We start from the raw sequence: 23,673 nt of genomic DNA, 5'->3' as shown, positions 1-23,673 counted from the left end.
AGAGAGGGTGATGAGGTAGATCTGGGTGTTGTCAGTGCACAGTGGAACCAGATATCAGTGATTGAAGTTACCCATCACAATTACCTTCCAGTTTTCACATCCCCTTTTAATCTGCAGTCAACCGCAGTGTTCATTCATTATTTACACATACCAGATCTAAACAGAGCAGATTATTGCGTAACATTTCACCTCCCGCAGCATCAACTTGTTCACTGTGTTCCTGACACAGAGCCACATGATCTCCAGGTAACAACTGTATCTAAATTAAATTAAACTGAATATAAACACATATAAATATTAGCAGTGGTCTGTCATTACAGGAACATAGGAAATAGAAGCAGGAGTAGCCCATTCGGCCCCTCGAGCCTGCTCCACCATTCAATTAGATGGCTGAACTTCTACCTTAACACTATTTTCCTGCACCACCCCCCTATCCCTTGATATCTTTAATATCTCATTTCTGTCTTGCACATACTCAATGGCTGACCCTCCACAGCCCTCTGGGGTAGAGAATTCCATACATTCACCAGCCTCTGAGTGAAGAAATTCCTCCTCATCTCAGTCCTAAATAGCCTATCCCTTATTTTGAGACTGTGTCCCCAAGCTCGGGACCCCTATCTAAGGGAAACATCCTTCCTGTATCAACCTTGTCGAGCCCTGTAAGAATTTTGTATGCTTCAAAGAACAAAGAACAAAGAACAGTACAGCACAGGAACAGGCCATTCGGCCCTCCAAGCCTGCGCCGATCTTGATGCCTGCCTAAACTAACACCTTCTGCACTTCCGGGCCCATATCCCTCTATTCCCTTCCTATTCATATATATTTGTCAAGATGTCTCTTAAACGTTGCTATCGTATCTGCTTCCACCACCTCCCCTGGCAGCAAGTTCCGGGCACTCACCACCCTCTGTGTAAAAAACTTGCCTCGCACATCCCCTCTAAACTTTTCCCTCGCACCTTAAACCTATGTCCCTTAGTAACTGACTCTTCCACCCTGGGAAAAAGCTTCTGACTATCCACTGTGTCCATGCTGCTCATAACTTTGTCAACCTCGATCATGTCGCCCCTCCACCTCCGTCGTTCCAGTGAAATCAATCTGAGTTTTTCCAACCTCTCCTCATAGCTAATGCCCTCCAGACCAGGCAACATCCTGGTAAACCTCCTCTGTACCCTCTCCAAAGCCTCCACGTCCTTCTGGTAGTGTGGCGACCAGAATATTCTAAGTGTGGCCTAACTAAGGTTCTGTACAGCTGCAACATGACTTGCCAATTTTTATACTCCATGCCCCGATCCGATGAAGGCAAGCATGCCGTATGCCTTCTTGACTACCTTATCCACCTGCATTGCCACTTTCAGTGACCTGTGGACCTGTACACCCAGATCTCTCTGCCTGTCAATAGTCCTAAGGGTTCTGCCATTTACTGTATACCTCCCACCTGCATTAGACCTTCCAAAATGCATTACCTCACATTTGTCCCGATTAAACTCCATCTGCAATTTCTCGGCCTAAGTCTCCAACCGATCTATATCCTGCTGTATCCTCTGAAAATCCTCATCATTATCCGTAACTCCACCAACCTTTGTATCGTCCGCAAACTTACTAATCAGACCAGCTACATTTTCCTCCAAATCATTTATATATACTACAAACAGCAAAGGTCCCAGCACTGATCCCTGCGGAACACCACTAGTCACATCCCTCCATTCAGAAAAACACCCATCCACTGATACCCTCTGTCTTCTATGACCGAGCCAGTTCTGTATCCATCTTGCCAGCTCACCTCTGATCCCGTGTGACTTCACCTTTTGTACCAGTCCGCCATGCGGGACCTTGTCAAATTAGTGAGACACGACCTCCCCTTCACAAAACCATGCTGCCTCTTGCTAATAAGTTCGTTGGTTTCCAAATGGGAGTAAATCACGTCCTGAAGAATCCTCTCTAATAGTTTCCCTACCACTGACATAAGGCTCACCGGCCTATAATTTCCTGGATTATCCTTGCCACCCTTCTTAAACAAAGGCACAACATTGGCTATTCTCCAGTCCTCTGGGACCTCACCTGTAGCCAATGAGGATGCAAAGATTTCTATCAAGGCCCCAGCAATTTCTGCCCTTGCCTCCCTCAGTATTCTAGGGTAGATCCCATCAGGCCCTGGGGACTTATCTACCTTAATGCTTTGCAAGACACCCAACTCCTTCTCCTTTTTGATAATGAGATGACTGAGACTATCTGCACTCCCTTCCCTCGGCTCATCATCCACCAATTCCTTCTCTTTGGTGAATACTGATGCAAAGTACTTATTTAGCACCTCGCCCATTTCCTCTGGCTCCACACATAGATTCCCATCTCTGTCCTTGAGTGGGCCAACCCTTTCCCTGGTTACCCTCTTTCTCTTTATATATGTATAAAAAGCCTTGGGATTTTCCTTAATCCTGCTTGCCAATGACTTTTCATTACCCCTTTTAGCCCTCCTAATTCCTTGCTTAAGTTCCTTCCCACTGTCTTTATATTCCTCAAGTGCTTCATCTGTTCCTAGCCTTCCAGCCCTTACAAATGCTTCCTTTTTCTTTTTGACTCGGCTCACAATATCCCGTGTTATCCAAGTTTCCCGAAACTTGCCCACCGAGTCTGTGCCGAACATCAACCACCCATCTATACTAATCCTACACTAATCCCATATTCCTACCAAACATCCCCACCTGTCCCTATATTTCCCTACCACCTACCTATACTAGTGACAATTTATAATGGCCAATTTACCTATCAACCTGCAAGTCTTTTGGCTTGTGGGAGGAAACCGGAGCACCCGGAGAAAACCCACGCAGACACAGGGAGAACTTGCAAACTCCACACAGGCAGTACCCGGAATCGAACCCGGGTCCCGAGAGCTGTGAGGCTGCGGTGCTAACCACTGCGCCACTGTGCCGCCCTTTGCTACCTTCCAATCTTCAGGAACTGTTCCAGAATCTATAGAATTTTGGAAGATGATCACCAATGCATCCACTATCTCTGCAGCCTCTCTATCAACACTCTGGGATGTCAATCATCAGGTCCTGGGGACTTTTCAACTTTTAGTCCCATTAATTTCTCCAGTAATACTTTTTTACGAATACTAATTTCTTTCAGTTCCTCATTCTCACTGGTCCCTTGGTTCTTTAGTATTGCAGGGAGGTTTTTCTATCTTTCTTGATGAAGACAGACACAAAGTATTGGTTGAGTTTCTCTGCCATTTCCTTATTCCCCATGATTCCCCTGTCTCTGCCTGTAATGGGCTGACATTTGTCTTTGCTAATCTTTTCCATTTTATATACCTATAGAAGCTTTTGCAGTGTGTTTTTATGTTTCTCACTAGTGAACTTTCACATTCTGTTTTCTCTTTCTTTATCAGTTTCTTGGTCCTCCTTTGCTCAAATCTAAAATTCAAAATACTGTGATAAATCTGTTAGTGTGGGTGTGGTCACTTTACAGTGACATGCACTTCAGTGACTGTCAACATCTGTATTGACAGCAGCTGTATGGATAAAGGTTGGGAGGAACAGGAAACAATTCCAATATACCCCCCAGAACATTCGACCACAAGCCCAGCCCAGTGTCAGCTGATGCTCAGAAGCTGCTGAAACTTCAGTCTGGTGGGTTGAAGCCATTGGAGCCACAATGAGATTGTTTCAGTGTCAGTGTTTCACTATTCACTTAATCCACAGTGAAGTTTGGAGTCAATTCATTGCAGGGCCAATCAACATATAACAGGAGGTTGTGCACCTTTAACAAAAGAACAGAATGTTTCAACATTAAACATAATACACAGGATGAACAACAAATGGTCTGTTTTTATTTTTATTTGAAGATTTACTGCCATGCTCTGGCTCCAGGTGGCCATCTTGCCTCGATACATTCAAAAGTACAGAACCAGTTTATCGGACAAGTTATACATGCAACAGATGCATTAGATCCTCCGACTTGGATTGGTGTGAATGACATGTTCAAGGTAACGTTGTCTGAGTTGTTAGAATAGAATGATAGAATCATCTAGAACATAAGGAGGCCATTTAGCCAATGATGTCTGTGCTGGCTCTTTGAAAGAGCTGTCCAGTTTAGTCCCATACCCCAGTTTTTCCCCATAACCCAGTAAATTAGCCCTCTTCAAGTGCATGTCCAATTTTGAAAGTTCCTGTGGAATCAGTTTCCATCAGCCTTTCAGGTAGAATCCAGATCTTAACAATCCATGTGTGAAGGCATTTCTCCTCATAAGAAATTTCTCCTCAGTTTCCCTTTGCTTCTTTTGCCAATTATTTTACCTCTTTGACCTCTGGTTAACTATTTACTTACCAGAGGAAACAGATTTTCCCCACTTGCTCTATCAAAACTTCCCATAATTTTTAATACTTCTATCAGGTCTCTCCTTAATCTTCTCTGCTCTGAGGAGAAAAATCCCAGCTTTTCCAATCACTCCATGTAATTGCAACACAAAACAAGCTCCTACATTCCTGGTAAATCTCCTCTGTACCCTCACCAGGGACTTGACATTCTTCCTAACGTTTGGTGCCCAGAATTGTACAGAATCCTTCAGCCAAGGCCTAACCAAAGATTTGTAAAGGTTAAACATGGCTTTCTTGCTTTTATATTCAATATCCCATTTACAAGGCCAAATATCTCATATAATTTCTTAACCATTTATCAACTTGCCCTGTCATATTCAAGGATTTGTGAAGATACACCTCCAGGTCCCTCGGTTTTTGCAATCCCTCAGAATACGCTGCTTCACCAAACTATGTCCTTCTGAAGTCTGCTCTGATCATGCTCTGTATTTACAATATTGCCTTGTTTTGTGACAACTGCAAACATTGAAATTGTACTCCCCATTCCCAAATCAGGCCATTTATATTCAACAAAAATATTGGCCCAAATAATTAGCTCTGAACATTTCTATCCAGCCAAAAGAACGTCAGTTCATCATAGCTCTCTGCATCCTACCCCTTTGCAAATTAGATACCCAAGCTACGACCATTGTTCCTTTAATACCATGTGCATCTATTTTCCAAGTAAGTCTGTTATGACGTACTTTACTGCCTTTTGAAAGTTCACATGTAAAACATCCACTGCACTACCTTCATCAACCCTCTCTGTTACTTCATCAAATAATTCAATCAGGTTAGTCAGACGTGATTTGCCTCTAACAAATCCATGTTGGATGTTCCTTATTAACCCATGTTTCTCCAAGTGAGTATTAATTATGCCCTTGACAATGGTCTGTAGTAGTTTTCCCACAACTGACATTGACCTGTAGTTACCAGGTTTATTCTTCTCTTCCTGTTTGAACAGGGATGTAACATTTGCAATCTTCCAGACCTCTGGCATCACTCCATTATCCAAGGATGATTGAAAGATTATGGCCAGAGTTTCGACTATCTCTCTCCTTCCTATCTTCCCTCAGCAAACCTAGATGCATCTCTTTTGAACTGGGTGCCTTGTTAACTTTGAGTGATGACAACCCGATTAGCACCTCCTTTCTATCTATTTTTACCCTATCCTCTATCCCTACTCCCTCACCTCTCCACCAACATTAACTTCATCCTCTTCTTTTGCAAAGACAAATGCAAAGAAGTCATTCAATACCTTAGTCATGCCCTCTGTCACTACGAGAAATTCCTTTTTGTCTCTAGTTGGCCCTGTCATTCCTTTAACTACCCTTTTAACAATTTATGTTTCATCTTTGATTTTTCTTTGTCAATTTCCAGAACTATTTTAAACCTAATTCCTCCTAGTCTGCCTGGTGGTCACCCATTCCCTCTACTCCTGAACTCTGTGGCATGATTACCTCCTGAAACGTGCAATCCACAAGACTATCAGCTTCCTGTGTGAACTGAAATGACACCAGTCGCCTCGAAGCTCAGAAACTCCGAGCTCGAGCAGTTAGTGGCACTTCCTGCATATGTGGTTTTCTTGGAGAGACCAAGTGTTCAGGAGTTCCCACATGACACAGAATTTGGATGCGACAGGACCCAGCTGTCCTGCCATGTTAGATAACAGTTATTTAAAATGTTTTTCGTTATAAGGCTCTTTAACTGTTCAGCTCACGTTTGTGACATCACCAATAGTTTATTGTAACCGAAACACCCATTTTTAAATGATGATGTTCATTCTATCCCACAGGAAGGGACTTGGTTTTCGACTGATGGATCTTCAGTGGATTTCAGTAACTGGTATTTAGGAGAACCCAATAATGGTGCTGGAAGAAACGAAGACTGTGTTCGTACTAATCATGGTTAGTTGACCCACGTGTGACAGAAACAGTCGGCAGAATTTTGTGGCGAGACTGCAGGTCCCGATATCAGGGCCGTCCTAAGTGCTGCTTCCGTTCGGGCGTTGAGCAGCTGGCTGCAAACAATCTTCCCGTGCCGGCCATTGAACACTGGGGAGGCGTGTGGGCTGCCCACTCACAGTGTAGAGGCGGGAAGTGAGCCAGCGGAGGTGACATCAGCTGACGCCATGGCAGTTGTTGGTGAAATACTTAAAGGACTGCCAACCCTACATTAGTGTTGACCGTGTCCCAACCGTTTTTAGATCTTTCATGGGATGTGGGCGTCACTGACTAGGCCAGCATTTATTGACCATCCCCAATTGCCCGTGCGAAGGTGGTGGTGAGCTGCTTTCTTGAACCGCTGCAGTCCATGTGGGGTAGGTACACCCACAATGCTGTTAGGAAGGGAGTTTTGACCCAGTGACAGTGAAGGAGCAGCAAAATAGTTCCAAGTCAGGATGTTGTGTGGCTTGGAGGGGAACTTGCAGGTGGTGGTGTTCCCATGCATCTGCTGCCGCTGTCCTTCGAGGTGGTGAGGTCATTGATTTGGAAGGTGCTGTCAAAGGAGTCTTGGTGATTTGCTGCAGTGCCTGTTGGTGATGGTACACACTGCTGCCACTGTGGTGGTGGAGGGAGTGAATGTTGAAGGTGGTGGATGCGTTGCCAATCAAGCAGGCTGTTCTGTCCTGGATGGTATCGAGCTTCTTGAGTGTTGTTGGAGTTGCACCCATTCAGGCAAGTGGAGAGTATTCCATCACACTCCTGACTCTTGCCTTGTAGCTGGTAGAGAGGCTTTGGGGAGTCAGGAGGTGAGTTACTCGCCACAGAATTCCCCGCCTACTAGTCGGCTCCTGCAGACTGTCTCCAGGCTCCTACAGACTGTCTCCCAGCTCCTTCAGACTGTCTCCAGGCTCCTGCAGACGGACTCCCAGCTCCTACAGACTGTCTCCAAGCTCCTGCAGACTGACTCCCTCCAGACTAACTCCCAGCTCCTATAGACTGTCTCCCAACTCCTGCAGACTGTCTACCAGCTCCTACAGACTGACTCCCTACAGACTGACTCCCAGCTCCTTTAGAGTGTCTCCCAGCTCGAACAGACAGACTCCCAGCTCATACAGACTCTCTCCAAGCTCGAACAGACTGACTCCCTACAGACTAACTCCCAGCTTCTGTAGACTGTCTCAAATCTCCTACAGACTCTCACCAAGCTCCTGCAGACTGTCTCCCAGTTCCTGCAGACTGTCTCCCAGTTCCTGCAGACTGCGACCAAGCTGCTTCAGACTGTCTCCCAGCTCCTACAGACTGTTTCCCAGCTCCTACAGACTGACTCCCAGTTCCTACAGACTGTCTCCCAGCAGCTACAGACTGTCTCCCAGCGACTGCAGACTATCTCCCAGCAGCTACAAACAGGCTCACAGCTCCTACAGACTGCCTCCCAGGTGCTTCAGACTGTCTCCAAGCTCCTACAGTCTGTCTCCCAGCTCCAACAGACTGAATCCCAGCTCCTACAGACTGTCTCCCGGCTCCCACAGACTGACTCCCAGCTCCTACAGACTGTCTCCCAGCTCCTGCAGACTGTCTCCCAGCTCCGACAGACTTTCTCCAAGCTTCAACAGACTGTCTCTCAGCTCCTACAGACTGCCTCCCTGCTCCTACAGACAGTCTCACAGCTCCTGCAGACTGACTCCCAGCTCCTACAAACTGTCTCCGAGCTCCTGCAGACTGTCTCCAGGCTCCGACAGACTGTTTCCCAGCTCCTGCAGACTTTCTCCAAGCTCATACAAACTGTCTCCCAGCTCCTGCAGATGGACTCCCAGCTGCAAAAGACTTTCTCCAAGCTCCTGCAGACAGACTCCCGACAGACTGACTCCCAGCTCCTGCAGACAGACTCCCTACAAACTGTCTCCCAGCTCCAACAGACTGTCTCCCGGTTCCTGCGGAATGACACCCAGCTCCTACAGACTGTCTCCAACCTCCTACATACTGTCCCCCAGCTACTACAGACTGTCTCCCAGCTCATACAGACTGTCTCCCAGCTCCTACAGACTGTTACCCAGCTCCTACAGACTGTCTCCAACCTCCTACATACTGTCCCCCAGCTACTACAGACTGTCTCCCAGCTCATACAGACTGTCTCCCAGCTCCTACAGACGGTCTCCGAGCTCCGAGACTGACTCCCAGCTCCTACAGACTGTCTCAAATCTCCTACAGACTGTCTGCAAGCTCCTGCAGACTGTCTCCCAGTTCCTGCAGACTGTCACCCAGCTCCTTCAGACTGTCTCCCAGCTCCTATAGACTGGCACATGGCTCCTACAGACTGTCTCCCAGCTCCTGCAGACTGTCTCCCAGCTCCTGCTGACTGTCTCCAAGCTCCTACAGACTGCCTCCCAGCTCCAACAAACTGACTCCCAGCTCTGAGACTGACTTCCTACATGCTAACTCCCAGCTGCAAAAGACTTTCTCCAAGCTCCTGCAGACTGACTCCCTACAGACTGACCCCCAGCTCCTAGAGATTGACTCCCAGCTCCTGCAGACAGACTCCCAGCTCATACAGACTGATACCGAGATCCTACAGACTGACTCCCAGCTTCTACAGACTGACTCCCAGCTTCTACAGACTGACTCCCAGCTCCTACAGACTGCCTCCCACCTCCTACAGACTGACTACCCAGCTCCTACAGACTGACACCCAGCTCCTACAGACAGTCTCCCACCTCCTACAGACTGAATACCCAGCTCCTACAGACTGACTACCCACCTCCTACAGGCTGACACCCAGCTCCTGCAGACTGACTCCAAGCTCCTACAGACTGTCTCCAAGCTCCTGCAGACTGTCTCGCAGCTCCGACAGACGGTCTCTGAGCTCCTATAGACTGACTCCCAGCTCCTACAGACTGTCTACCGGCTCCTGCGGAATGACACCCAGCTCCTACAGACTGTCTCCAACACCCTACACACTGTCACCCAGCTCCTACAAACTGTCTCCCAGCTCATACAGACTGTCTCCCAGCTCCTACAGACGGTCTCCCAGCTCCTATAGACTGACTCCCAGCTCCTACAGACTATGCCAAATCTCCGACAGACTGTCTCCAAGCTCCTACAGACTGTCTCCCAGTTCCTGCAGACTGTCACCCAGCTCCTTCAGACGGTCTCCCAGTTCCTGCAGACTGTCACCCAGCTCCTTCAGACTGTCACCCAGCTCCTTCAGACGGTCTCCGAGCTCCTATAGACTGACTCCCAGCTCCTACAGACTGTCTCCCAGCTCCTACAGACTGTCTGCCGGCTCCTGCGGAATGACACCCAGCTCCTACAGACTATGCCAAATCTCCGACAGACTGTCTCCAAGCTCCTACAGACTGTCTCCCAGTTCCTGCAGACTGTCACCCAGCTCCTTCAGACTGTCTCCCAGCTACTACAGACTGTCTCCCAGTTCCTGCAGACTGTCACCCAGCTCCTTCAGACTGTCTCCCAGCTCCTACAGACTGTCTCCCAGTTCCTACTGACTGTCACAAGGCTCCTACAGACTGAGTCCCAGCTCCTACAGACTGACTCCCAGCTCCTACAGACTGTCTTACAGCTCCTACAGATGACTCCCAGCACATACAGACTGCCTCCCAGGTCCTTCAGACTGTCTCCAAGCTCCTACAGACTGTCTCTCAGCAACTGCAGACTGTCTCCCAGCTCCTGCAGACTGTCTCCCAGCTCCTGCAGACTGTCTACCAGCTGCAACAGACTGACTCCCAGCTCCTACAGACTGTCTCCCAGCTCCTGCAGACTGTCTCCCAGCTCCTGCAGACTGTCTACCAGCTGCAACAGACTGACTCCCAGCTCCGACACACTCACTCCCAGCTCCTACAGACTGCCTCCCAGCTCCTACAGACTGCCTCCCAGCTCCAACAGACTGACTCCCAGCTCCTACAGACTGCCTCCCAGCTCCAACAGTGACTCCCAGCTTCTTCAGACAGCCTCCAATCTCCTACAGACTGACACCCAGCTCCAACATACTGACACCCATCACCTACAGACTGTCTCCCAGCTCCGACAGACTGCCTCCCAGCTCCTACAGACTTTCTCCAAGCTTCTACAGACTGCCTCCCTGCTCCTACAGACAGTCTCCCAGCTCCTGCAGACGGTCTCCTAGCTACTACAGACTGTCTCCCAGCTCCTACAGACTGTATCCCAGCCCCGACAGACTGTCTCCCTGCAGACGGACTCCCAGCTCCTGCAGACTGTCTCCCAGCTCCTATAGACTGACTCCCAGCTCCTACAGACAGACGCCCAGCTCTTACAGACAGACTCCCAGCTCCTACTTACTGACACCCTGCTCTTACAGAATGTCTCCCAGCTCGTGCAGACTGTCTCGCAGCTCCTACAGACTGTCTCGCAGCTCCTACAGACTGACTCCCAGCTCCTACAGACTGCCTCCAATTTCCTACAGACTGATTCCTTACAAACGGACTCGCAGATCCTACAGACTGTCTCCAAGCTGCTACAGACTGTGTCCTTGCGCACTGACTCCCAACTCCTGCAGACTGTCTCCCAGTTCCTACAGACTGACTCCCTACAGACTGACTCCCAGCTCTTACAAACTGTCTCCCAGCTCCAACAGACTGTCTCCCAGATCCTACAGACGTCTCCCAGCGCCTACAGACTGTCACGAGGCTCCTACAGACAGACACCCAGCTCCTACAGACCGAATCCCAGCTCCTACAGACAGACTCCATGCTACTACAGACTGACCTTCAGCTCCTATAGATGTCACCAGCTCCTATAGACAGACTCCCAGCTCCTATAGACTGTCTCCCAGCTCCTACAGAGAGTCTCCTAACATCAACAGACTGTCTCCCAGCCCCGACAGACTGTCTCCCTACCGACTGACTCCGTGCTCCTGCAGACTGTCTCCCAGCTCCTATAGATTGACTCCCAGCTCCTACAGACTGACGTCCAGCTCCTACAGATGGTCTCCGAGCTCCTATTGACTGACTCCCAGCTCCTACAGACTGACTCCCAGCTCCTATAGACTGTCTCACAGCTCCTACAGAGAGTCTCCCAGCTCCAACAGACTGACTTGCAGCTCCTGCAGTCAGTCTCCCAGCTCCGAATGACTGACTCCCTGCTCCTACAGACTGACGTCCAGCTCCTACAGAATGACTGCGCAGCTCCTACAGACTGACATCCAGCTCCTACAGACTGTCTCCCAGCTCCTACCGACTGTCTCCAAGCTCGTACCGACTGGGTCCTTACAGACTGACTCGCAGATCCTATAGACAGTCTCCCAGCTCCTACGCACTTTACCTTCTCCTACAGACTGTCTCCAAGGCCCTACAGACTGACTCCTTGCAATCTGACCTCCAGCTCCTACAGACTGTCTCCCAGCTCCTACAGACAGACACACAGCTCCTACAGACCGACTCCTAGCTCCTACAGACTGACTCCCAGCTCCTATCGACAGACTCCCAGCTCCTATAGGCTGTCTCCCAGCTCCTACAGACTGACTCCCTGCTCCTGAAGACTGACTCCCAGCTCCTACAGGCTGACTCCCAGCTCCTACAGACTGTTTCCCAGCTCCTACAGACTGACTACCCAGCTCCTACAGACTGACTGCGCAGCTCCTACAGACTGACACCCAGCTCCTACAGACTGTCTCCCAACTCCTACTGACTGTCTCTATGCTCCTACAGACGGTCTCCGAGCTCCTATAGACTGACTCCCAGCTCCTACAGACTGTGTCATATCTCCTACAGACTGTCACCAAGCTCCTGCAGACTGTCCCAGTTCCTGTAGACTGTCTCCCAGCTCCTGCAGACTGTTCCCCAGCTCCTGCAGACTGTCTCCTGGCTCCTGCGGAATGACACCCAGCTCCTACAGACTGTCTCCAACCTCTGGCACACTGTCTCCCAGCTCCTAAAGGCTGACTCCCGACAGACTGACTCCCAGCTCCTACAGACTATCTCCCAGCTCCGAAAGGCTGACTCCCGACAGACTGACTCCCAGCTCCGACAGACTCTCTCCCAGCTCCGACAGACTGTTCCATAACTCCTATAGACTGGCTCCCAGCTCCGACTGTCTCCCAGCTCTTACAGACTGACTCCCAGCTCCTACAGACTGACTCCCAAATCCTACTGTGTGACACCCAGCTCCTACAGACTGACTCCCAGCTCCGAAAGGCTGACTCCCGACAGACTGACTCCCAGCTCCTACAGACTATCTCCCAGCTCCGAAAGGCTGACTCCCGACAGACTGACTCCCAGCTCCGACAGACTCTCTCCCAGCTCCGACAGACTGTTCCATAACTCCTATAGACTGGCTCCCAGCTCCGACTGTCTCCCAGCTCTTACAGACTGACTCCCAGCTCCTACAGACTGACTCCCAAATCCTACTGTGTGACACCCAGCTCCTACAGACTGACTCCCAGCTCCTGCAGACTGTCTCCCAGTTCCTAGAGACAGACTCCCAGCTCCTACAGACTGTCTCCCAGTTCCTACAGAATGTCCCAGCACCTACAGACTGCCTCCCAGCTGCTACAGACTGACCCCCAGCTCCTACAGACTTTCTCCCAGCTCCTACAGACTGGTGCCAAGTTCCTACAGACTGTCTCCAAGCTACTACAGACTGTCTCCCAGTTCCTATAGACTGTCTCCGAGCTCCTACAGATTGTCTTCCAGCTCCTACAGATTGTTCACCAGCTCCTACAGATGGCCTCCGAGCTCCTGCAGACTGTCTCCAAGCTCCTACAGACTGACACACAGCTCCTACAGACTGACTCCCAGCTCCTACAGACCGTCACCCAGCTGCTACAGACTGTCTCCCAGCTGCTACAGACTCTCTCCCAGCTCCTGCAATCTGTCTCCCAGCTCCGACAGATAGAATCCCAGCTCCTACAGACTGTTCCCCAGCTCCTACAAACTCTCCCAACTCCTACAAACTGTCTCCAAGCTCGTACAGACTGATTCCTTGCACACTGACTCCCAGCTCCGAGAGACTGTTTCCCAGCTCCAGCAGACTGTCTCCCAGCTCCTACAAACTGACTCCCAGCTCCGACAGACTGTTCCCTCGCTCCAACACACTCTTCCATCTCCGACAGACTGTCTCTAATCTCCTACGGACTGACTCCTTGCACATTGACTCCCAGCTCCGACAGACTGACTCCCAGCTCCTACTGACTGACTCCCAGCTCCAACAGACTGATATCCAGCTCCTACAGACTGTCTCCGCTCCTTCAAACTGACTCCCAGCTCCTACCGACTGACTCCCAGCTCCTACAGACTGTCTCCCAGCTCCTACAGACTGACACCCAGCTCCTACAGACTGTCTCCCAGCTCCTACAGACTGTCTTCCAGCTACTACACACTCTCCCATCTCCAACAAACTGTCTCCAAGCTCGTACAGACTGATTCCTTGCACACTGACTCCCAGCTCCTATCGACTGTCAACCAGCTCCAGCAGACTGTCTCCCAGCTCCTACAAACTGACACCCAGCTCCTACAGACTGTTCCCTAGCTCCAACACACTCTTCCATCTCCGACAGACTGTCTCTAATCTCCTCCGGACTGACTGCTTGCACATTGACTCCCAGCTCCTGCAGACTTTCTCCCAGCTCCAAAAAACTGTCTCCCAGCTCCTACTGACTGAGTCCCAGCTCCTAGAGACTGTCTCCCAGCTCCTGCAGAGTGTCTTCCAGCTCCTACAGACAGACTCCCAGCTTCTACAGGCTGTTGCCCAGCTCCTACAGACTGTCGCAGCACCTACAGACCGTCTCCCAGCTCCAACAGACTGACTCCCAGCTCCTATAGACTGCCTCTCAGCTTCTGCAGACTGTCTACCAGCTCCTACAGACTAACACCCTACAGACTGACTCCCAGCTCCTACAGACTGTCTCCAAGCTCCTACAGACTGAGTCCCATCTCCGATAGATTGTCTCCCAGCTCCTATAAACTGTCTCCATGCCCTTACAGAATGTCTCCCAGCTCCAACAGAATGTCTCCCAGCTCCATATGGGCAGAACTCAGAAATAGGAAGGGCGCGGTAACAATGTTGGGGCTGTACTACAGGCCTCCCAACAGCGAGCGTGAGATAGAGGTACAAATATGTAAACAGATTATGGAAAGATGTAGGAGCAAAAGGGTGGTGGTGATAGGAGATTTTAATTTTCCCAACATTGACTGGGATTCACTTAGTGTTAGAGGTCTAGATGGAGCAGAATTTGTAAGGAGCATCCAGGAGGGTTTTCTCGAGCAGTATGTAAATAGTCCAACTCGGGAAGGGGCCATACTGGACCTGGTGTTGGGGAATGAGCCGGGCCAGGTGGTTGACGTTTCAGTAGGGGACTACTTTGGGAATAGTGATCACAATTCCGTAAGTTTTAGAATACTCATGGACAAAGATGAGAGTGGTCCTAAAGGAAGAGTGCTAAATTGGGGGAAGGCCAACTATACCAAAATTCGGCAGGAGCTGGGGAATGTAGATTGGGAGCAGCTGTTTGAAGGTAAATCCACATTTGATATGTGGGAGGCTTTTAAAGGGAGGTTGATTAGCGTGCAGGAGAGACATGTTCCTGTGAAAATGAGGGGTAGAAATGGCAAGATTAGGGAACCATGGATCACAGGTGAAATTGTGAGACTAGCTAAGAGGAAAAAGGAAGCATACATAAGGTCTAGGTGGCTGAAGAAAGACGAAGCTTTGAAAGAATATTGGGATTGTAGGCGCAATCTGAAACCAGGAATTAAGAGGGCTAAAAGGGGTCATGAAATATCTTTAGCAAACAGGGTTAAGGAAAATCCCAAAGCCTTTTATTCATATATAAGGAGCAAGAGGGTAACTAGAGAAAGGATTGGCCCACTCAAGGACAAAGGAGGAAAGTTATGCGTGGAGTCAGAGAAAATGGGTGAGATTCTAAACGAGTACTTTGCATCGGTATTCATCGAGGAGAGGGACATGAAGGATGTTGAAGTTAGGGACAGATGTTTGATTACTCTAGGTCAAGTCGGCATAAGGAGGGAGGAAGTGTTGGGTATTCTAAAAGGCATTAAGGTGGACAAGTCCCCAGGTCCGGATGGGATCTATCCCAGGTTACTGTGGGAAGCGAGAGAGGAAATAGCTGGGGCCTTAACAGATATCTTTGCAACATCCTTAAACACGGGTGAGGTCCCGGAGGACTGGAGAATTGCTAATGTTGTCCCCTTGTTTAAGAAGGGTAGCAGGGATAATCCAGGTAATTATAGACCGGTGAGCCTGACGTCAGTGGTAGGGAAGCTGCTGGAGAAGATACTGAGGGATAGGATCTATTCCCATTTGGAAGAAAATGGGCTTATCAGTGATAGGCAACATGGTTTTGTGCAGGGAAGGTCATGTCTTACCAACTTAATAGAATTCTTTGAGGAAGTGACAAAGTTGATTGATGAGGGAAGGGCTGTAGATGTCGTAGACATGGACTTCAGTAAGGCGTTTGATAAGGTTCCCCATGGTAGGCTGATGGAGAAAGTGAAGGCGCATGGGGTCCAAGGTGTACTAGCTAGATGGATAAAGAACTGGCTGGGCAACAGGAGACAGAGAGTAGCAGTGGAAGGGAGTTTCTCAAAATGGAGACGTGTGACCAGTGGTGTTCCACAGGGATCTGTGCTGGGACCACTGTTGTTTGTGATATACATAAATGATTTGGAGGAAAGTATAGGTGGTCTGATTAGCAAGTTTGCAGACGACACTAAGATTGGTGGAGTAGCAGATAGTGAAGGGGACTGTCAGAGAATACAGCAGAATATAGATAGTCTGGAGAGTTGGGCAGAGAAATGGCAGATGGAGCTCAATCAGGGCAAATGCGAGGTGATGCATTTTGGAAGATCCAATTCAAGAGTGAACTATACAGTAAATGGAAAAGTCCTGGGGAAAATTGATGAACAGAGAGATTTGGGTGTTCAGGTCCATTGTTCCCTGAAGGTGGCAACGCAGGTCAATAGAGTGGTCAAGAAGGCATACGGCATGCTTTCCTTCATCGGACGGGGTATTGAGTACAAGAGTTGGCAGGTCATGTTACAGTTGTATAGGACTTTGGTTCGGCCACATTTGGAATACTGCGTGCAGTTCTGGTCGCCACATTACCAAAAGGATGTGGATGCTTTGGAGAGGGTGCAGAGGAGGTTCACCAGGATGTTGCCTGGTATGGAGGGCGCTAGCTATGAAGAGAGGTTGAGTAGATTAGGATTATTTTCATTAGAAAGACGGAGGTTGAGGGGGGACCTGATTGAGGTGTACAAAATCATGAGAGGTATAGACAGGGTGGATAGCAAGAAGCTTTTTCCCAGAGTGGGGGATTCAATTACAAGGGGACACGAGTTCAAAGTGAAAGGGGAAAAGTTTAGGGGGGATATGCGTGGAAAGTTCTTTACGCAGAGGGTGGTGGGTGCCTGGAACGCATTGCCAGTGGAGGTGGTAGACGCGGGCACGATAGCGTCTTTTAAGATGTATCCAGACAGATACATGAATGGGCAGGAAGTAAAGAGATACAGACCCTTAGAAAATAGGCGACATGTTTAGACAGAGGATTTGGATCGGCGTAGGCTGGGAGGGCCGAAGGGCCTGTTCCTGTGCTGTAATTTTCTTTGTTCTTTGTTCTTTGTTCCAACAGACGGTCTCCTAGCTCCTACAGACTGTCTCCAAGCTCCAACAGACTGTCTCCCAGCTCCAGCAGACTGTCTCCCTGCTCCTACAGACTGTCTCCAAGCTCCAACAGACTGTCTCCCAGCTCCAGCAGACTGTCTCCCTGCTCCTACAGACTGTCTCCAAGCTCCAACAGACTGTCTCCCAGCTCCAGCAGACTGTCTCCCTGCTCCTACAGACTGACCCCCAGCTCCAGCAGACTGTCTCCCAGCTCCTACAGACTGACTCCCAGCTCCTACAGACTGTCTGCCAGCTGGTACAGACTGACTCCTTGCAGACTGAATCCCAGCTCCTGTTGTCTGTCTCCCAGCTCCTGCAGACTGTCTCCCAGCCCCTGCAGACCGTCTCCCAGCTCCTGCAGACCGTCTCCCAGCTCCTGCAGACTGTCTCCCAGCTCCTACTGACTGACTACCAGCTCCAACAGACTGATATCCAGCTCCTACAGACTGCCTCCCAGCTCCTACAGACTGACTCCCAGCTCCTACTGACTGACTCCCAGCTCCAACAGACTGATATCCAGCTCCTACAGACTGTCTCCCAGCTCCTTCAGACTGTCTCCCAGCTCCTACAGACTGACTACCAGCTCCGAATGACTGTCTCCCTGCTCCTGCAGACTGTCTCCCAGCTCCTACTGACTGCTCCCAGCTCCTACTGCCTGAGCCCCAGCTCCTACAGACTTTCTCCCATCTCCTACAGACTGTCTTCCAGCTACTACACACTCTCCCATCTCCTACAAGCTGTCTCCAAGCTCGTACAGACTGATTCCTTGCACACTGACTCCCAGCTCCTATAGACTGTCTCCCAGCTCCAGCAGACTGTCTCCCAGCTCCTACAGACTGACACCCAGCTCCTACAGACTGACTCCCAGCTCCTACAGGCTGATTCCCAGCTGCTACAGAGTGACCCCCAGCTCCTACAGACTGTCTCCCAGCTCCTACAGACTGACTCCCAGCTCCGAATGACTGTCTCCCTGCTCCTGCAGACTGTCTCCCAGCTCCTACTGACTGCTCCCAGCTCCTACTGCCTGAGCCCCAGCTCCTACAGACTTTCTCCCATCTCCTACAGACTGTCTTCCAGCTACTACACACTCTCCCATCTCCTACAAACTGTCTCCAAGCTCATACAGACTGATTCCTTGCACACTGACTCCCAATTCCTATAGACTGTCTCCCAGCTCCAGCAGACTGTCTCCCAGCTCCTACAGACTGACACCCAGTTCCTACAGACTGACTCCCAGCTCCTACAGACTGGCTCCCAGCTCCTACAGACTGGCTCCCAGCTCCGAAAGTCTGTTTCCCAGCTCCTACAGACTGACTCCCAGCTCATACAGACTGTCTCACTGCTCCTGCAGACTGTCTCCCAGCTCCTACTGCCTGAGCCCCAGCTCCTACAGACTTTCTCCCATCTCCGACAGACTGTCTTCCAGCTACTACACACTCTCCCATCTCCGACAAGCTGTCTCCAAGCTCGTACAGACTGATTCCTTGCACACTGACTCCCAGCTCCTATAGACTGTCTCCCAGCTCCAGCAGACTGTCTCCCAGTTCCTGCAGACTGTCTCCCAGCTCTTGCAGACTGTCTCCAGGCTCCTACAGACTGACTCCAAGCTCCTGCAGACTGTTTCCCAGCTCCTAGAGACTGACTCCCGACAGACTGTCCCCCAGTTCCTACAGACTGACTCCCATCTCCGACAGACAGTCTCCCAGCTCCTACAGACTGACTCCCAGCTCCTACAGACTGTCTCCCAGCTCCTTGAAACTGTCTGCTAGCTCCTACAGACTGTCTCCCAGCTACGACTGACTGACTCCCAGCTCCTGCAGACTGTCTCCCAGCTCCTTGAGACTGTCTGCTAGCTCCTACAGACTGTCTCCCAGCTACGACTGACTGACTCCCAGCTCCTACTGACTGACCCCCAGCTCCGACAGACTGTCTCCCAGCTCTTTGAGACTGCCTGTTAGCTCCTACAGACTGTCTCCCAGCTACGACTGACTGACTCCCAGCTCCTACTGACTGACTCCCAGCTCCTACAGACTGACTCCCAGCTCCTACAGACTGACTCCCAGCCCCTACATACTGACTCCCAGCTCCTACAGACTGTTTCCCAGCTCCTGCAGACTGTCTGCTAGCTCCTACAGACTGTCTCCCAGCTTCTACAGACTGTCTCCCAACTCCTGCAGACTGTCTCCAAGCTCCTACAGACTGCCTGCCTGGAAATCCAAAAATCGAATTGAAACCTCCAGCCTCAATGGCAGATTGTCGACTCCAATATGGACCCCACGGTTCAGTGATGCCTCCCTCCAGGCTCTCCTCGAAGCTGCAAGGGTAAGGTGGGAGGGCCTCTTCCCCAGGGATGGGGGGGAGTCTGACCCCCTGACCATGTATGCCCGGAATGAGTTTGCAGAGGAGGTCAGCAGCCATGGGGTCACCCCGTGAACCTGGATGCAGAGCGGCAAAGGCATCAATGACCTTATTCAGTCTGTCAAGGTGATGACCTGATACCTCCTTTCCCTTTTGGCCTTGCATGTGGCAACGTGAGAGGGTGCATTTAGTGAAGAGGCAGTGACCACCCACTCACTGGCAATGGGGTTAGGCAGCAGGAAATGCTGCCAGAGGCACGGTTGGTCTCGGTGAGAGCTGCCCATCTGTCATTGCTGATGCCCACAAGCTCCCTCATGAGTGGCAACATATAGAAGGCATTCATGTGCCTCCTATCATGTACCACTGGGCTGCCACCAGTACGGGCATCGTGTTTGTCTCCGTGGGGAAATTAACAGTGCTTGTCTTGGTACTTGCAGGAGAAGAGAGACCATAACATGAAGGAAAGGGCCAAGACAGGTGGAGGGGTGCTGTATTTATCCATCCTGACCCCATGGAGGAGGCGGCCTGGGAACTGACAGGACAGCTGGGCATCCGATCCATCACAGATGATGAAGGATGAGTGTCAATGCAAGAGAGTGAGTGAATGAGTGCAGGGGCACAAGGTTGCATCTGGAATACATGAGACCTAGTGCACATGTCCACCACTGCACACATGAAACTCCACAGTAGGGAAAGCTGGAAAGCTGGAATGATGTAATGAGAAGCCCTTAATCCTTCGATGTATCTGTTCTCTAATGCAGGTTAGGGTCATGCTGAAGAGCCGAGAGCTGGAGAGACCAGGGCCCAGTCAGCTGCCTCTGAGGTGGAGGAAGGATCCTCAGAGGGTGCACCATCATATCATTCCGCCACACTCTCCATCAGCACAGACACTCTCACATTGGTGAGTACCTGTTTGCGTTTAGAATTGGGCACACCACCTGGTGAGCACAGCACGGATGCACCTGAGCAGCTGACCGAGGCTGTGACAGCCGAGGCCACTGACAGTCAGAGGACTGTGGGAGGCCAGCCTGATGTCGTGCCCCTGGAGTTGTCAGCAACAGGGCAGCTGCTGCAGCTACAGCGAGAGGTAAGGGAACATCCGGCAGAGCTGCCAGAGTCTATATGCACCCACGCGTGGATGATGGTGAAGTCTATCCAGGCCATGAATGCTGCAATGTCTCTGGCATGTTCACACATGGCTTCCTCCATGGAGAGATTAGAGACCCTCATGCAGAGCCTGATCCAGCAAACCACTCAGTGGATGCCGGAGATGCACATGGACCTGCATGCCATTGCCTTGTCCATGAGCTCCATACAGTGGTAGGAAGTTGAGAGGGGACGAGGTGCCAGGAGTCTCTGCCAGGTCTTCATGCTTCTCAGGTCAGCAGGGAGGTACAAGTGTGCCTTGCAAGGGGGGAGGAGTGTCTGCCTTCCGAATCTGGGTCCTCCTCTCAGGAAACTCCTGGCGTGGACAGCGGCTCCTCGGCCCCTCTGACAGTGACATCAGTGCATCACGTAGCTGCGATGATAGAGGAGGATCCTGCACCTGTACAGGAGCCCCTCAGCATGCTGGGGCCGTCTAGGCCTTGGGAAGCCAGAGAACGGCTGCCAAGGTCATTCTGCCAGAGGGCAGCACGGTTAGCAGCCTGTCTGCATCTCAGCTGACTGGGCAGGGGGAGCATCACATCGGAGCACGTGTAAAAAATTTACGAAGAGCTCGTAGCTGCATTTGGCAATCACGGGTGAAGAGAGTTTAGATGCTGAGCCTTGCATTTGTTGTGCCGTGTAATACTGGGTTGATGTATTGTTACTACATCACCTTCCAATTCTTGCTGCCCTTTGGGACTTCATTTACCGCCTGGCTCCCTCAATGTGCTGGAAGTAATAAGCTAACATGCAGCATGACACAGAGATCAGTGATGGCCTCCCTGGAGAGACACAGTCTGCGCTGACACTGCCGCTCCGATGTTTGGATGGAGTTGAGCTCCGACGGTAGACCCTTTCATGAGGTTAGCCTCTTCTGCATGCAGGAGACAGTTTGTATTCCCCTCTGCATCCTTCTCTGGTGTCCCCACCCCAATGCTTATGTCCCACTGATGGTGCCTGAACTTCCCTCCATCCCTCTCTGCTGCTCCTCCTCTTCATCAGGGCCCTGAAGCCTGGGTGGAAAAGGCTCAAGTCTGGTGACCTATCTCCTACTGCAAAGCTTTCTATCCAGACGAGCACCCATGCTTTCCCACACTCATTTCTTTTCAACATGTGACACTTCCCCCAATGGCAGCCTGGCAGCATGCCCCCACTGTGCTGGCACCTTTTCCTCCTCCTGCCTTTGGTTTCCTGGTGCCCACGCTGCTTCCACCCTCCCTGGCATGGCACGCTGGATCTCTCGATGACGGCTGGAGAGCCAGCACTGAGCTCTCACTTGCTTGCTACCTCCTTTAACCAGACAAGGCTCTGGAGCCTCGTGGATCCTGTTCACCACGAGTAAAATACAAAATGTGCTGTAAAATTGCAGTCAATTGGCCAGTTAAGTGCCTTTATTACCTTCCCACCGGGTCGATGTGCAAAGTTCACCCTCCATGTTGGCCGACATCGGTATAATGCAGAAATGATGTGAAGGCGTCAGACCTGTAGACCGACATCTTCTGTTCCTATTTTACAAGCTCCAGACTCTGAAACCGTTCAAAATGGCCCCATAAAATTCCAGCCAGTGTTGAATTGCAAGTTAGGTGCAGACAAAGGGATAGATCAACCGATGAAACTAATGAGATTGTCAGTGAACTCAGTGTGGTTGAGATTTAGATTCTTACCAGGGCACTACTTCCTGTACAGTTTGGAGCAGACTGCAGCCACCATCCAGCTAAAAGTGTGAATTGGATGAATGTCCATCAGTCACATACTGCAATTAATGGAATGTACACTGGGTGTAACACTGCAGATCGAGGGACATACCCTGGGTGTAACACTGCAGATAAAGAAATGTACACTGGATATCAGACTGCAGATGGAGGAATGTAAACTGGGTGTAAGACTGCAGATATAGGAAAGTACAATGGGTGTAACACTGCAGATCGTGGAACATACACAGGGTATAACACTGTGGATCGAGGAATGTACACTAGGTCTGACACTGCAGATAAAGGAACGCACTCTGTGCATGATAGTGAAGATAGAGAAAGGTATACAGGATCTGACACCTGCAGGTACAGGAACGTACACTGAGTGTAACACTGCAGGTAGAGGAATGTACACTGGGTGTAACACTGCAGACAGAGGTTGGACACTGGGTGTAACAGAGAGATAGAGAAATTTACACTGCCTTTAAAACTGCAGATAGAGGAACATATCCTGGATGTAAGACTGCAGATAAAGGAATGTACACTGGGTGACAGACTGCAGATAGAGGAACCGACACTGCATGTGATACTGCAGATAGAGAAAGGTATACTGGGTCTGACACTGCAAATAGAGGTACACTGGGTGTAACATGGAGATAGAGAGATGTACACTGCGTGTAACAATGCAGGTGAGGAATGTACACTGGGTGTAACACTGCAGACAGATAAATGTACACTGGATGTAATGCTGTACAAATAGTAATACACACTGGGTGTAACAATGCAGATAGAGGAATGTACTCTGGGTTAGTGGATGTGATCTGTGATCCTAATGATCTCCAGTCTGTCTGAATAACATTCCCAGGAACATTATTCAACATTGCTGCATCTATTCCTCACTTTACTGATGGTCTTACACAGTTTCCCGGAGTTAAGATGATATAATTTGGACACAATGAATCGATCGAGGGACAGGTAAAACGAATGGATCACAGACACTGACTCAGACAGATTGATCCATTGCAAACATTTCTATTTAAAGAGAAAGGATGAAATAATGTCATAAACAGCAGCTGATTCACTGATGCTGAATGTTGGATTTAACTCTTTTATTTGCAGTGCTGCCCCTCAAATGGAGTGATGAAAAATGTGGTCACGAAAATAGATTTATTTGCTCCTATAAACTGCACCAAAGTTAGAAGAAACTGGCGATGCTCCACAGATCCTTTCCAGGAGTGGATTCAGTGTCTCGATTTGTTTGTTGCTGCAGTCACTGCCTTTGGTGACTGGACTGACTTAGTCTCTCAGTCAATAATAAATGTAATTGCATCTTGAGCTGTGTGTTTGCTGCTGTGTGAGTCTAGTTTATCACAGTCTCCCTGTCCCACTGTAGCTTCCTACCCACCTCTTCACTCAATACTGCATTGGGGAGAAGATCATGCAGACGTTGTAAAATTAACTTTCAATACAGGTTCTTATTGACTTTAAGACGACAATTTTGAAAGGAATGAGATGAACTGAAAGAAA

The 23,673-nt window shown here is 50.0% G+C and overlaps 1 protein-coding gene across 1 annotated transcript in view; it reads left to right on the top strand.

The window, feature by feature from the left end:
- The window catches only part of LOC137385015 (lectin-like), a 78,081-nt gene extending 54,666 nt beyond the window's left edge, over positions 1 to 23,415 (top strand). Inside the window, exons 4-6 of the mRNA XM_068059751.1 lie at positions 3,845 to 3,985; positions 6,151 to 6,262; positions 23,266 to 23,415. Coding sequence (XP_067915852.1) covers positions 3,845 to 3,985; positions 6,151 to 6,262; positions 23,266 to 23,345 — 333 coding nt within the window. The 3' untranslated portion in view covers positions 23,346 to 23,415. The remainder of the gene's footprint in view (positions 1 to 3,844; positions 3,986 to 6,150; positions 6,263 to 23,265) is intronic.
- The last annotated feature ends 258 nt before the right edge of the window (positions 23,416 to 23,673 follow it).

This window comes from Heterodontus francisci, chromosome 27, assembly GCF_036365525.1.
Source record: "Heterodontus francisci isolate sHetFra1 chromosome 27, sHetFra1.hap1, whole genome shotgun sequence".
Taxonomy (NCBI): Eukaryota; Metazoa; Chordata; class Chondrichthyes; order Heterodontiformes; family Heterodontidae; genus Heterodontus; species Heterodontus francisci.
Note: the sequence above shows the minus strand (reverse complement) of the source record. Positions and strands in the feature narration are given on the sequence as shown.